The 14468-nt window shown below is 43.2% G+C and overlaps 1 protein-coding gene across 6 annotated transcripts in view; it reads right to left on the minus strand.

Moving 5' to 3' along the window:
* gdpd5b (glycerophosphodiester phosphodiesterase domain containing 5b) overlaps positions 1 to 14468 on the minus strand; it is an 87168-nt gene that overhangs the window by 50658 nt on the left and 22042 nt on the right. For all 6 annotated transcript variants that reach the window (XR_013964614.1, XR_013964615.1, XR_013964616.1 and 3 more), the window contains exon 2: positions 9076 to 9259. Coding sequence is in view for 3 of the 6 variants with exons in the window: in XM_080772353.1 (XP_080628479.1) it covers positions 9076 to 9192 (117 nt within the window). In the remaining 3 variants the exon portion in view is untranslated. The remainder of the gene's footprint in view (positions 1 to 9075; positions 9260 to 14468) is intronic.

A 14468-nucleotide genomic window follows, 5' to 3' on the forward strand; every position in this document is an offset into this window, starting at 1 on the left:
ATAATTGTATATTATTTCACACTCATTAACTTTCCAATCACATTAACTGTGCCATCTAAGAAGACTATTGCCAAAAAAGCACAAACTAAACGCATTCACTTTTTAAAATTGGAAAGTTATGTCCTGTAGTTGGAAAGTATAAAGTAGAATTATTTTTAGCTGGCTAAATTGTGATGAAATCGGCACCACAACAAACCTCTTACAGTGTTTTCATGAAATAATAAATGTCCAAGAAATAGAACCACACTTGAGTTACTCTATAACAAAATAGTATAACCTGTGTCAACACGGCCATGTGGTGAAAAAGGCACAGCATTGGACCCATGGTCCTACACCGTAGGTTGGACCTACGGGCCTCCTACAGAGGTACCGGCACAGATAACATCTTGACTGGGCCGGAACTGCAGCATCGCCATCGGCCGCAAGGCACTTCAGAGAGTCGCGTGGACAAGCCACAGCATCAGTGAATATCAATTGTGAGCATCTCTTCATCCAACGATATGGACGGTGAAAAGCACAAGGATTTTGCTCTCTTTATAACCGGAAAGAATCTTGAATTGTGGATGCACGTTAGAGTATAAACCTAACCTAATAATAACAAACGTTATAGTGGGCCAAATTATATTTCTTTCACTGCCTCCAAAATGAAAAAAAAAAAAGAAGAAAAAAATTGATGGATGGATGGATAAATAAATAAATAAATCACTGCTAAGTAACAAAGGGAATCTACCAACACGCCTCAAGCCTGGAACAGCTAGTCTGGTGCATCACATAAATTCAAGCCATTATTTAGGTGCTAGTAGGCCTACAACAAGAAATTACTTGTTTGTCTTTTTTGTACTAGCACCTAAATAAAAGGCTTGAATTGTCCGTGCTGCTCCAGCGTCTTCTCCTTCCTCTGCAACTGTCTAAATGACGATTAGGTGTTCACTCTATACAGGTCAAATCTGGATGTGTCGTCACTGTATGTGGACAGTCTGGCCGTGGTCACACACCCTGAAGAAGGTGCAAGCCGGCATTGGTGTTCAAGTATTCCAGCCCACTGCCCCCCCGAGCCCAGGAGCTCCTGGGCTCTTTCCCTTGTCCCCTGCTGTGTAATTCTCTACACAGCCAATGTCCAACTCTTCCCATCCCGGATTTATGGACCACCGCGGCGGCCGGTGCAGCGACGAGAGAAGCCCGACGGCGAGGCACCAAATCGGGCTAGGCGGAGGGCGCAAGGTCGCCCCATGCCTGGTTCTAAGCAGAACGAAATGTATTAAAGGCCTGTTACATTTGTTTCTAATCTAGCTTGAGTCCCTGGACCTGGATTATAATTTATTCATGGCCTTTTATTTTTGCGTCATAACTCTTCCTCTCCCTCTAGCAGTCTCTCTCATTTGTCCTTATAGCGACCGTCAAACAAGACAGGGTCTTTGATTGACCGTCTGCAAATAGTACAGTGATTAATCTTAATGAAGGGTTAGGAATACAGGCCTATCAAGGGTTTCCATGGATTATGACCGTGGAGTGTTATCGTGGTTGTTGTTGGTATTATTGGACACTTTGAAACACATCTTTCTTCAAAGGATGACTTCCTCACTAACGCTCCCGATAAAATGGTACACACTTTGTTCTACTCTGTCTCATAGGAGGGCTGTGGATATTTCAGAAACCCACCTACCAGTGACATCATCATTAGGCAGATGATAAGTTTTTACTGTATTATATATATTTTTTTTAACAAGATAATTTCTTGTTATTAAAGCGAGAACAATAGCTTCCATTATAGCATGCTAACTTTCCAGGAATAGAAAGCCTGCAGTTTCTATTAGCTTGAATTCCCCATCGATGATGTGACTGGTAGGTGGGTTTCTGAACTGTCCACAGCCCTCCTATGAGACACAGACCGACAAGACAAAAATGGTGTCATTTTATAATGAGCATTAGTGAGGACCAATTATATGAACACACACACACACACACACACACACACACACACACACACACACACCTTCATGATTCATATAGCAAAGACATGAAGGGCCTCAGGTCCCCTGGATCATTAACTGCTGCTGTGTTCTGATAGGACTTCACAATTCATCAAAAAGAATCAAAAATCGTGATGTTTTTTTTTAATCCCACGATTAAACGGGGGACATGCGATGCGATGCGAAAATGCGATGGTCCGACATGCGCCGCTCCCGTGCTTGCGGTTATGGTTAGGTTAGGGATTGAGGTTTCAGATCAATAGTATGTCGGAACTAAAGCCTGTACCCATGTAATCCTGGACGCTACACTTCCTCTGCCAACTTGGAGGGGCAGCGGACTGACCTCATGCTTCCTTCTATGGATGTGTAGTCCAAGCTGCTTCTTTTCACCTGACAGGGGAGAATTTCCCCGGCCGGACGTAGCGCGTGGAAGGAACACGTTATTCCGACCAGTTCCTTTCCCCTCCATCAGGCGCCCCGGCTCGTGATTTGATGTTTCACAATTATGTAATTATTTAAACATCTGATTTGGTCAGCTGTTCCACCTTGCCCTCATCTCCTCATCATTACCCAACGGACAGTAACCAGAACATTGTACTATACACATCCACCCATCCATCAGCCTCACATATGACCATAGATAAACACAGACTCACAGTGATTAATTATCATTTTTTAGCCATAATCATGTAGCCCTAGCAGTATAAACGTATAAATACAAAACAAACTGAAAATAATCCCTTTCTTGTTGCCTGTGTGAATGGTTCAATTACCTCTGGTGCCATGGAAAAAGCACCCACTCAGAGGATTAAAGAGTCCGTTGCTGTCGAGCACAAAACTCTTATTTATATAATTATACATCCTGATACTGGAAATAGACACTCGTGCTTTCCAAGGTGTGATTTGGGCTGGGAGGAGGAGTAGGACTAAGGCCCTATACATCCTGATACTGGGGGGTCAAATTACGAGAGGCAATTCCTGCTGTCAAAATATGACCCCCCCCCCAGTCAAAAAACACTTTGTTTGAAATAGACACTCATGCTTTCCAAGGTGTGATTTGGGCTTTCCCCCAGACGCACATTCAAGGACACAAACAACAGAGGGCGAGCTCGCTCATTTGAGCTTGAGATCTGCTCTTTTTTGCTATTTTAGATTTTGACTATTCAGGCCTATTCATACTCCAGTTTTAGGTGATATGGTGACCACCTTTTTGGGTGAGCGGTGAGTCTTTTACCACCGCGGCGTGACGTCATGTTGTAGTCTTCGGTGGTGGTTAACTTATCACTTAAAACTAGAGTACGAATAGGCCTTTACAGTTTTTCGACATACATATGAGGTTTCCTTTCCACCCGAGATGATTATTATGCCTATAGCTCCTCCTAAATTGTATACTTTGTTTTCACAGACAGAAATTGCATCCTTGATGAGAGAGAGACAGAGAAACAGAGAGGAAGGAACAAGGAACAATCTTATTCTAAAACGTTTAATTTGAGTCCTGCCTGATTCGATCTGCCCCCCTCCGGGCAATATTTTATTCCGATGACTATAATCAGATGAAAGGGATCATTGGACAGTTTGGCGATGCAGTCCACTTGTCACAGGTCTACGTTTCACAGGTCTACAGTTTGACAATAAAACAAACTAAACAAAGAAGAACCCTTCAAAATCATTGAGGATGACGCACGCATGTGCACGGCACGCACACATACACACACAGCACCTACTATTCTGAACCTCCACAGTCCTTGGCAGGGCACAAAATACATGATAATGGCGTGTCAGTCAGTTTCACTGCTCAAGCAGCCGTTTTGTGTCATTCTAACGACATGAACCCATGTCCCTATTCTGGACATGTCATCATAGGCAAAGATACAGTCGAACATTTGGAGAAAATAGAGTTAGCAGGAAAGCAGTGTCTGTAGAGGAGACATGTATAGATTCCTGGTCAGCAGGTATAGTCCATGAGCTTCCTGGGTCAGTAAGCCCAGGAAAGCATTTCTGCTGCTATTTTAGAAGCCTTTTGTGCGTGAGCGTGAGGTAAAGACTGTCTAAATGGAAACACTTTCAATTATTACTGAGACGCCAGATCAGCTTACTTCGGAGTGACGTGGTCTGGCTTTTCACAAGGCAACATCACACACACAGACAACGGCGAAAGGAACAAAGACAAGCGGGAGCGATGCTGGACCGTCTGTCACACAACTCACCGGGATGAGAAATGAGCAGTTCCCTATTCAGAGCCGCTGGTTTATGAAGGATTCTGTGTTATCACACTTCAGCGATTGGCTCCGGGTCAAGTTACGTGCAGCCGATACATGCCCTTGATTGGTTACGCAGATTATGCGATCATTAAAGATGCAGTTGTGTGACATCATGAGCTTGTCTATCCTCGGTTAAATGGATAGTTCACCCCAAAATATATTTTTTTCCATTGATTACTTCCACCGATTAATTCATGGATATTCCTAAACCGACTCTGGGTGGCATTTTCTAAAATAGGCGATCTACAAACTCAGCATGCGTTGCATTGTGACGCCATTTAAAATGTTCACCATTTAAAGATTAATCGTAATCGAGGCAAGAGTTTGAAATAACGGAGGTATCGATTTGATGTCTTATCGTCCAGCCCTACTAAGAACACTATAGCTGCCCATGCCTTTGTCTTGTCTCTATAATATTTTTAAATACAATTTTTTGAAAGACTTTTATACATTTTAATCATGAATAAAAATGATAATAATTTGTCGTGAAAATAGCTGATCTAAAAGCTTGTAGCGTGGCGTGAAGCGACACATTGTGTGCTTATAGATCTGCTATTTTCACTACTAACGAGGAACACAGAGGGTTAAATTAGTACACTAGCCCGCCAAACCCGAGATTCTCGGGTTCCAGCGCTTGTATTCTTTAATCCATGTTTTAATCCGATCGTATCGTCAGTATCTAGCTTGTGAGAATAGATAGGTTTTTAGTCTGCTTGAGGATACGGTTGGAGCAGACGACCATATTTCAAGTGGTATAGAATTCCATAAAGTGGGGGCATAGTGGCCTAAAGCACCATAAGCTGATTTAGAGTTTAGAACTTTAGACCTTTATCTGATTATATCATTGATCTGGTCGGTGCATTATGGGCTGAGCACGTCTTAAACATAGGAAGTTAAGCCATTGATAGAATTAAAAACAATAAGAAGCACTTTAAAATCAATTATCTGTTTCACTTTCACTGGCAGCCAGTGAAGAGCAGTTAAAATAGGAGTGGCCAATAATGGCTTTTTACATTGTTTTTACATATATTTACATTTTTTTTTTAATTTTGATCCCACGATTTTGTAACCCAGTTTTTCTTTTATCACCCAGTGCCAATTATCTAATGTAATCCTGGGCGCTACACTTCCTCTGCCAACCTGGGGGGGGCAGCGGACTGACCTCATGCCTCCTTCTATGCATGAGGAGTCCAAGCTGCTTCTTTTCACCTGACAGAGGGGAATTTCCCCGGCCGGACGTAGCGCGTGGAAGGGACACGTTATTCCGACCAGTTCCTTTCCCCTCCATCAGGCGCCCCGGCTGGTCAGGGGGAGGTAGTTTTAGAGACCAGGATTACGGCATGTTTTTGTGAGGGTATCTACCCTAGGGGACACGGGGAGAACATGCAAACTCCACACAGAAAGGCCCTATCGCCAACCCCCGCCTCGGGTATGGGCACTGATGACGTGGAGGAGGGAACACGCCACCAGTGCCCACAGCGTCCCCAGATAACAGATTATTAAATGTGATCAGACGTGAGGATACTGAATAATTAAGTCAATTTTGACCAATCGAAATTGCTCTGTTTATAAATCCTAGACATTATTTTGAGTTTCATAAATGTTTTCCCCGCCCCAGGCACCATTTCCAGCTAGGTTTTTCAAATCAATCAGTGCTTTAAAGCTGCTATAAGCAATATTATTTTTATTTTTTGGTATTCAGACAGCAATGGGTAAAACGCTCCCAAAATAAATGTATTCTCTGTGACACATATTTGAATCTGCATTCATAGAAGATTTTCATAGAAGCTTTGTCATTGGTCGATTTGCCTCTCTACTTCCTGATTTGTTAGTCATTGCGACCGGGTTTTTTCGACCGCTCCGATTGGTTCAGAAACTTCCGAGCCAGCGTTTGAAGCTAAAACTTGTATTTGAATGCATTTGTGTATTTTATGTAATGTTTGTATTGTGGTAATAACATGGACAAACGTCCATTTTATGTAAATGTAATGGATAATAAAGTTTTCTTATCTTATCTTATCTAATAGCTAATTAACTGTCAGATTAATGTTCCCAAAAAGTTACAGAAATTATTAGTTATTTGAGGAGAAATACCAATGTATTCTGGTGGATAGCAGTAGCCTAAACTATATATATATGTCACACATGAAGTGCTGCTCCATTCCGAGTGTAATTCAGCAACGTCAACTGATCTTTTTAGCACAACACAATACAGTATGCAAACCCTGAAAGGTTAAAATGTTGCTGTGTTAACTACTAACAAAAGATGAACCCTGTTTTTGTGTATCTTCAAAATAAAGCAGCACAGTGACAGTATACATCTGACATGATGATTGTGCAGGGAGGGCCACAAGACAAGCTCTGTCCGCCCCCGCAAACCACAACAAAGACAAGAGCATGGTGAACAGAGAACACTGACTCAGCATGGGCCTATCAGCTGGCCTGAAAGACAACCGTGCACAACAGGAAACAGAGCACAGCGGTGTCCAATTGTCCTGCCAACAAAGACAAAAAAAAAACTGCTTTGCACTGCTTTGACACGAGGCCCAGCTATAGTCCTGTCATGATAGTGACATTTTTAACTTGTCGATTAATTGTCACGCGAATAATTGCGATTAACGGTTTCGGTTGAATCGGTGTGGAAGGATGGGAGCTTTTAGGTAGGACCGTATATAGGACTTTGCCAAATGCCGGACAGGTGCATATTTCTAGTTATATGCAAAAGGTCATTGGTCGAATAATCGCTAAGAAGATAACTGATATACTGTAGGTGCATTTGGGGGAGCTCGCTGGCCTATAGCGGTCCAGGCGCATGACACACATATAGGCTCTGGCCTGAAAGCGCCTTGCATGTTCGAGTCCCCCCCCCCCGTGCATGTAATGTGTGTGTGTGTGTGTGTGTGTGTGTGTGTGTGTGTGTGTGTGTCTTCCTGAGCACAGGGGAGGTGAGGCGGAAGGTGGGGTGAGAACAACCAGCTCATCCTGAGCCAAATGCGATTCTCTTTCCAACACGCTGTGCTCATCATACCTATTATTAGTAAACAGGCATTTGGATATAATAAAGACAGGAGTCAGCGCAACATGCTGGGTAGTGATGCGTGTCTAGCAACATGCCCTGGAGACAGGAGGGGGGTTGAATGTCACAGTCCGTGGTCCAACAACGTGGCATTATTTGATATAGAGAGCCACATAATCCACTTAATCGTGACTGGCTACTAACCCCCGCTGGCAGACCAGCATCATTCCAAGAGCCACGAGACAAAAAGAACTAAACAAAAAAAGACCCCCCCACCCACCCACAGGAGTTGACAAACAACTGGAACTGAAAGGATATTATAATAACGTTTCATTCACCTCACTGCTGAAAGCTCAAGGTTATCTGTTATGGTACTGTACATAAGCCTGCAAGGTTATTGTGCTGAGGGATAATTGTTCTTCATACATTAATTAAATGTTGAAGGATAGAAGTCAGTGCAGGCCAGGGCATCTTGGAGACAAGAGGCACTTTGACGGAGCCAATGGCATACAGGTGAGCCACCATGTGTGCTGGGTAACAGTTTTGTGAAAGATCCACTCCCACTCCCACCAAAAGCGTCTTGTTCATCTATATGACATAGAGCAGGGATTCTTCTTTTTTGTCGGTCATGTTCGTGTTTTCCAGAACAGCCTGTTATAGCGCCACAAGGAGGCCACATAACTTTTGTAAAACACATTTTTCCAGATTCTGTCCAAAGATCCCGCAAATCGTTACACAGTATCTCTATAGTCATGTGTTCAAGAGGGGTCTGTCCGATATTTCATATTCCATCCTAGTTCAAGAGGGATCTGTCCGATATTTCATATTCCATCCTAATTGGCTAACATTGGCATTCAAAAACAAAAAGCCTCAAATCATGAACGCAGCGTGCAATTTACGTGAAATCTTTCACCTACTAGGCTGAGGAATAAATCCCACCCTTTTCCCTTTTCACATTGGCATGTCACCAACAGGTGGATTTTTGCTAAACACATTTTTGGAACAAAATGCCTCAAATCATCCAATTGCCATCCAAGGTGTAAGAAGAAATGGCACCCTTGTCACATTGGCCTATTATAGCGCCACCAGGAGGCCACAACCTGACCTGGCCTGGCGGAGACCTGTGGACCGAGGGGCACTTTATCTAGTTTGTTTGTTTCTTCTTCTTTTTTTGATTTGTGGGAATCCGATCTATGACGTAAAATCCGTGTTCATTTAACTCTGAGAGTGTACAAATGGAATTAAAACCACTGCACATAGACCTGCATTATCCATATATTACAGACACATAAGGGTCCGTTCTACCCATCAGTCGTTTAGCTGGGGACCTTCTGCAACCCCTCAAGGACCCCTGTTGAAAACATGTTGCAGAGAGCAATAACAGCAGCCACTAGTACTACCCACCCTTGGATTGACGCTTTATAATCTCTTTATGTGCAGTCTGCTGAATAAAGTAGGATAAAGGAGAGCAGTCTCATTACACCATCGTCATTATCTGCAAATGTTGGCAAGCACGTAAATACAAAGCCTTAGAACACCCAAAATAAGCACGACATTTTAAACCCTTTTTACCCTATTTACTAAAAGCAAAAGTCATAATTTCATTTTATGCACAGTTGCATGTGTGTGGGTGTGTGTGTGTGTGTGTGTGTGTGTGTGTGTGTGTGTGTGTGTGTGTGTGTGTGTGTGCGCGCACGCGTCCGTCCGTCCATCTGATAGTAGAAATGATGTTTGATGGCAAGACATGACGTCCTGCCACTTTACAGCAAGCCATTAAACATAATCTCCAGAGGTGCATTTCCATTGAACACATCACACATGCGCTCACCTTGGTGGTGTCTTCGTGAGAGCGCTGGTACCGTTTCCAGCGGCAACCGTAGATCCCAGTGATACATGACAGACACAGCTGACGCTCGTAGACCTGCAGGGGTTGGTGCTTCACCATGTCAGTCTGTCAGTCAGTCCTGGCCGCGCCCCCAGACCTCTAACATCCCACTGACAGCACAGGGACCCTGGAAGGAAAACAATGGAGCAATTATAGCATCGATGTCAAATTGTCAATGGATCCCTGTAGAGCAGGGCGTCCATTCTTGGGTCAGGGCAATGATGAGTGCATTGCAAGTGGGTCCCCAAATAATTGGCAAAACAACATAAAAACATTAATGTGAAACCTTGAACATTTTCATTGTAATACCGATAAAATAGAACTTAAAATATACTATGTTTGGCCCGGACGGTTAGCTCAACCGCTGCTGACTCAGCCTGGCGGTGTGCCGCAGGTTCGACTCCCGATCCCAACGGCCTTTGCCGCATGTCATTCCCCCCATCTCTCTCCCCATTTCCTGTCAGTCTACTTTCAACCTATCAATAAAGGCAGAAAATATATATTAAAAAAAAAATATATATATATATATATATATACTATGTTAGTGTCCAAGCTGGATTGATCATTAAAATAACTGGAAATTCAAACGGCTCTCAGGTGTGCCACCAACACTTTTTTTTCCCAACCTAGATTTTCAAGTGGGCCCTAGAAGGAAAGCTATACATACATTAGTTAACTGTGGTCTGCATTGCTCAGATGTGCTAAATTCCCTGTCGTTATTTACACATGCTGGAAATAGCTTACTGTACATTATGAAGGAAAATACATAACTATGCTAGTATGGACACGTGAAAACTAGCAAATGGTGTAAGGTGTAATACTGTAAAGTTATACACTAATGACTATAGGCACAGCACAGACTTTGTCAGACTTTGTCATCATAACTGTGAGAACTTTCTATCTCTATATGATGCCACAATCAGTTCGAAGTAAAATATTAACATTTTGATTATTAACGATAATATGGCAATATGTTTGGGATAACTATTGGTGCGTTCCGAAGATATCTACTCACACAAACATTTCGAGAAATTATCAGTAATGTGGATATAACCAAACAAGTAGGGACAATAATGTTCTTTTTATTCAGCTTGAACATCTAATATCACAATGTCAACAATATATTGACGCCCCAATCACTGTTTGTTGCCGAACAGGGTTTTCATACTACAGTGTTTGCCTTTCTGATATTTGTGTGTTGGGAGTTGGGACAAGTTCTTACAAGAAATGCCATATATGAACGCAACATCCAATGGGCGGCGATTTCCAGTCACCACTCTTAATAATATAACTCTATGAGATTCACAGACACAGGGGTGTCTGCTGTGAGTGAATCACAGCTAAATTACTTACTCAGCAAGGTGCTGAAAATGTATCAGCACAAGACCCGGTAATCGGCCATTATAACAGTAATGACATTATGGCCCTGCTGACTGCTATCACAACTAGTCTCCATGGACAGGAACTTCAGGAAGGAGCAAAACACACCTCAATTAAATCTGAGGATATGAAACAACCTCTCGCTGTTATCAGAGCATAATGACTTCAGTGTAATAATAGTAGCAGTTTGGAGCCCTTGGGAACAGGGTCAAGGATCAGAGAAACATGTTTATTAAATATGTTTATCGGTGGAACATGCAGTACAAAGTAGTTTTTAACTTACAGATTATCTTACACAGATATCTCTGCACCCAATGACACCAACTCTGCTGGTTGTCATCAGTTTTAAAGTTGTAATGTTCTGTGACTTGTTTAGTGTGTATGCCTGTATGTCATCAGCCTTCCATTTAGGACTTCAACTTGATAAATACATGCAGATACCCAAAGACAAGAGGAAGGTACACACATAGAAAAAGCTGTGCGGCTGCAATGAGAGTGTGCTTAAATTAAACCTTAAATTGCACCTATTGAGTAGCCATTGAACCACAGTTAAGCTTACTGTAAGGCTAAGTAGATGCAAATTAAATGCTACGTTTCAGCAGTACACAAACTACACATCAACGCTAATTCAACATCAATGATAATTACAGTCATCTGCCTCCAGTCAAGTCATATATTGGTCTCTGTGCAGCTGCACATTTGCATCTGCAGCAGAGACCAGGCATCCTGTTATTAGCTAAACTGCTCCCCGTTTTAAGCCTATATACTCTACTGTGACATTAGATCACAAAAGATCCGTGGGGTTGCGGGGGGAACGGAGGGGGAGAGAGATTTCTCACAATTTGACGGCTGCAGTCAATCCAACGGTCACAACGTACAGTCGGCATAATGAGTACCTACAGTAAAAAATGCTTTCCTGTGGTCCTGGGCACCCTTTCTTCAATAAAAAGTAGGTGGAAGTGTCATTGTGCACAATAGCACCACAAGACAGCCGTGAGGAGATCACCCAGTCTTACCTCCCTATCAAATGTTATTATGATGCTGAAAATATGTGTCGGGATTTGTCAGTCAGACCTGCTCCATTGGAGTGACGGCATCTAATTGATCTGACCTAGATTTGCGCAATGCACACTAGTCTGTGATAGGAGTTTACCGGTAAGTTTATCGGGGTCTTGTTCACGAGTGAGGGGAGGACGGAGAAGGAGATCAGCCGGAGAATCGGAGCGGCAGGGGCGGTATTGCAGTCGCCGTACCGCTCACTGTTGTGACGAAAAGAGAGCTGAGCCAGAAGGCAAAGCTCTCTGTCTCTACCAAGCAATCTTCGTTCCTACTCACCTATGGTCAAGTGTGGGTCATGACCGAAAGAATAAGGTCGCGAATACAAGCGGCCGAAATGAGTTTTCTTCGACACGTGGCTGGCATCTCCCTTAGAGATAGGGTGAGAAGTTCAGTCATGCAAGAGAGACTCGGAGTAGAATCGCTGCTTTCTTTGCTTGGAAAGGAACCAGCTTTAGGTGGTCCCTCAGAGGCTGTTTCGCCCCAGCTGGACTTCAAGGGTCGTTGATGGGCTGCCATGTGATATAGCTCCACTGCTACAGAGACTTAAAAACGGCACCAGAGATTAGCTGTACATTGATTGACCTCCCTGTCAAACATCAAGCACCCTAGATAAGCCCGTTTATCACAGATAATCACCATAACTGTATATAACCCTGCATTATGTGAGCAAACTACAGATTTGCCACGGGCAGTCGGGCACGGATGAAGCAATTCTTACGCTGCATTGTTCTAGCTGATTTGTTCGGTTATCCATTAATAATAATACCTGTGGACTGGATAAAGAAACAGCAACGATATACCATAAAGATGAATATATTTGACTATGGCTGGCCACCAAACTGCCAATATCAGCATAGGCTACCATGGCCCAGGCGGTGGCGTAACCGTCTGGGCACCCGACTGGGCAATCCAGTTGCAGTGTGCCGCGGGTTCGACTCCCGAGCCCGACACGGCCTTTACTGCATGTCTTCCCCCATCTCTCTCCCGTTTCCTGTCAGCCTACTGTCCTGTCCCCTCAAAAAAAAGAAAACAATAAAAGCATAGGCTACCATGCTCTACCCATTGTCAGGAAACTCATCCTCGGAGGCTTAGTGGTTTTCTGTTTTCGGGTGGGTACTTCTAAGCATTTGGGTTTTCATCTTGAAATCACTTGCTATGGTGGGTTTAGGTGTTTCTTGCTTTGGTGGGTCCAGAATACTGTAGCAAATATGTGTATTAATTGTTCCTCTGGTTTATTTTGAGCACTGCAACCTTTAGATATTCTGCTCAGTAGTTAAACCATGAGCTGGGTGTCTATTTCATGGAAGGGATGATTGAAGCTTCCAAGCTGTAGTAAGATACTGTAGTAATACTGTATGGTGCATAATTAAACAGTCCCTTTGGCTTCCTTTGTCCACGCCAGTCAAATACCCACAGTGGGATTTGCAAAAAGGGGGGAAAAAGTGTGAGACCATGCTTGCTCAGCATTCAGGGAGATTATAAATCATTGTTGTTGAATGGAAATGTATGTCCAAAACAGTTACTTTTCAGGAAATGGAAAATATACGTGTTCCAATGGATCCAATGTAGTTATTTAGTCTCGAGCTGTTGTCAATTATTTTCACTTGTTAAATGCTTCTAAAACCTACAGACAGACGTAATCACGTTCACTTCTCACTCGTTTCATGGCACGTTGTGAGTTGGCAGATGGACATTTACAGAAAAACATTCAAATGTAATTATGGCGCTGCAATGTTTCTGCCCGATAGCAACAAAATAAGCCTTTCACTGGTACTGTAGGGCCTACAACATGTGTGTATACTAGAGGTTCACGCCACGGAACTTCGGCCCACTCACATCTAGCTATAAAAAAAAAATATATATATATAAAACAAATACAATACAACATCTGCTTCCCATCATGCACCTGCATGTCACGTGAGAAGAAGGAAACACAGAAAGACGGGCGTCCGCTTTATGCCATTTTAAAAGGCTATAGTTTGCTCGCAGTGTAGGCTGCATCCGCATGAGTGAACAGAAGGCAGACGTTCTGAGATCATCTCTGATGTTATGCTGTGTCGACTGTCGAGGTTACAATATTAACGCTTCGGAAGAGAAGTAGACGTTTAAGACGGAGGGAGGGAGTGAGTGTAAAAATTACCGCTTTCACAAACGGAAGCAGCCGTGACCGGAAACGGAAACTGCAGCAGCTGGGTTGAAACGCAGAGGTAAAGTGAGTGACGTCAGAGCACAGGATAATGCCTGAACAAGGGTCAAGTGACATTAGCGATGAGCTAATACAAAATATGGGAATGTGTCACAACATGCAGGCCGCCCACACCTGCCTCCAGGAGAAAAACAATAACATTACAGAGAGAGAGAGAGAGAGAGAGAGGGAGAGGCTCCGTTTGTCAATCTGGTAACAACCAGGTTCAGCAATGTCATGTTATCACTTGTTTACAGCACTCAAACCGGTCCTTGGCAACATCACCGTGTTGTTAGAGTTCCATGCTTGTTATGGTTCAGATTGCAACATGTTTACTGCCTGTAGACTTCATTCACATTTAGTGAGTCACTCAAGACCACGTAAGCCCCACTTTATACTTTGCATGGCACACCGGTGCACAGCGAAAAGAGCAGATCTACAATTTCACAATGTGTGCACCTGTGTGATTTTATTTCATTTCGGCACCTATAATGACATGCCCAAAATAGTGACACCGGGGTGGGGGGGTTAACATAGGGGCAGAAAACTAGGCCAAACATCTTTGCCCAACAGCCACAGCAGTAACTAAGTATAATCCCGCATTTCAATGCGACCACTTTAACCAGGCAACTTCACTTTGTACAGGATTTGGAATGCCATGATGGGTTTTTCCACTTACCCAAGTAACCTTAAAACCTTCATCACATAGTCA

This window comes from Protomyctophum bolini, assembly GCF_963924005.1.
Source record: "Protomyctophum bolini genome assembly, chromosome: 9".
Lineage (NCBI taxonomy): Eukaryota > Metazoa > Chordata > Actinopteri > Myctophiformes > Myctophidae > Protomyctophum > Protomyctophum bolini.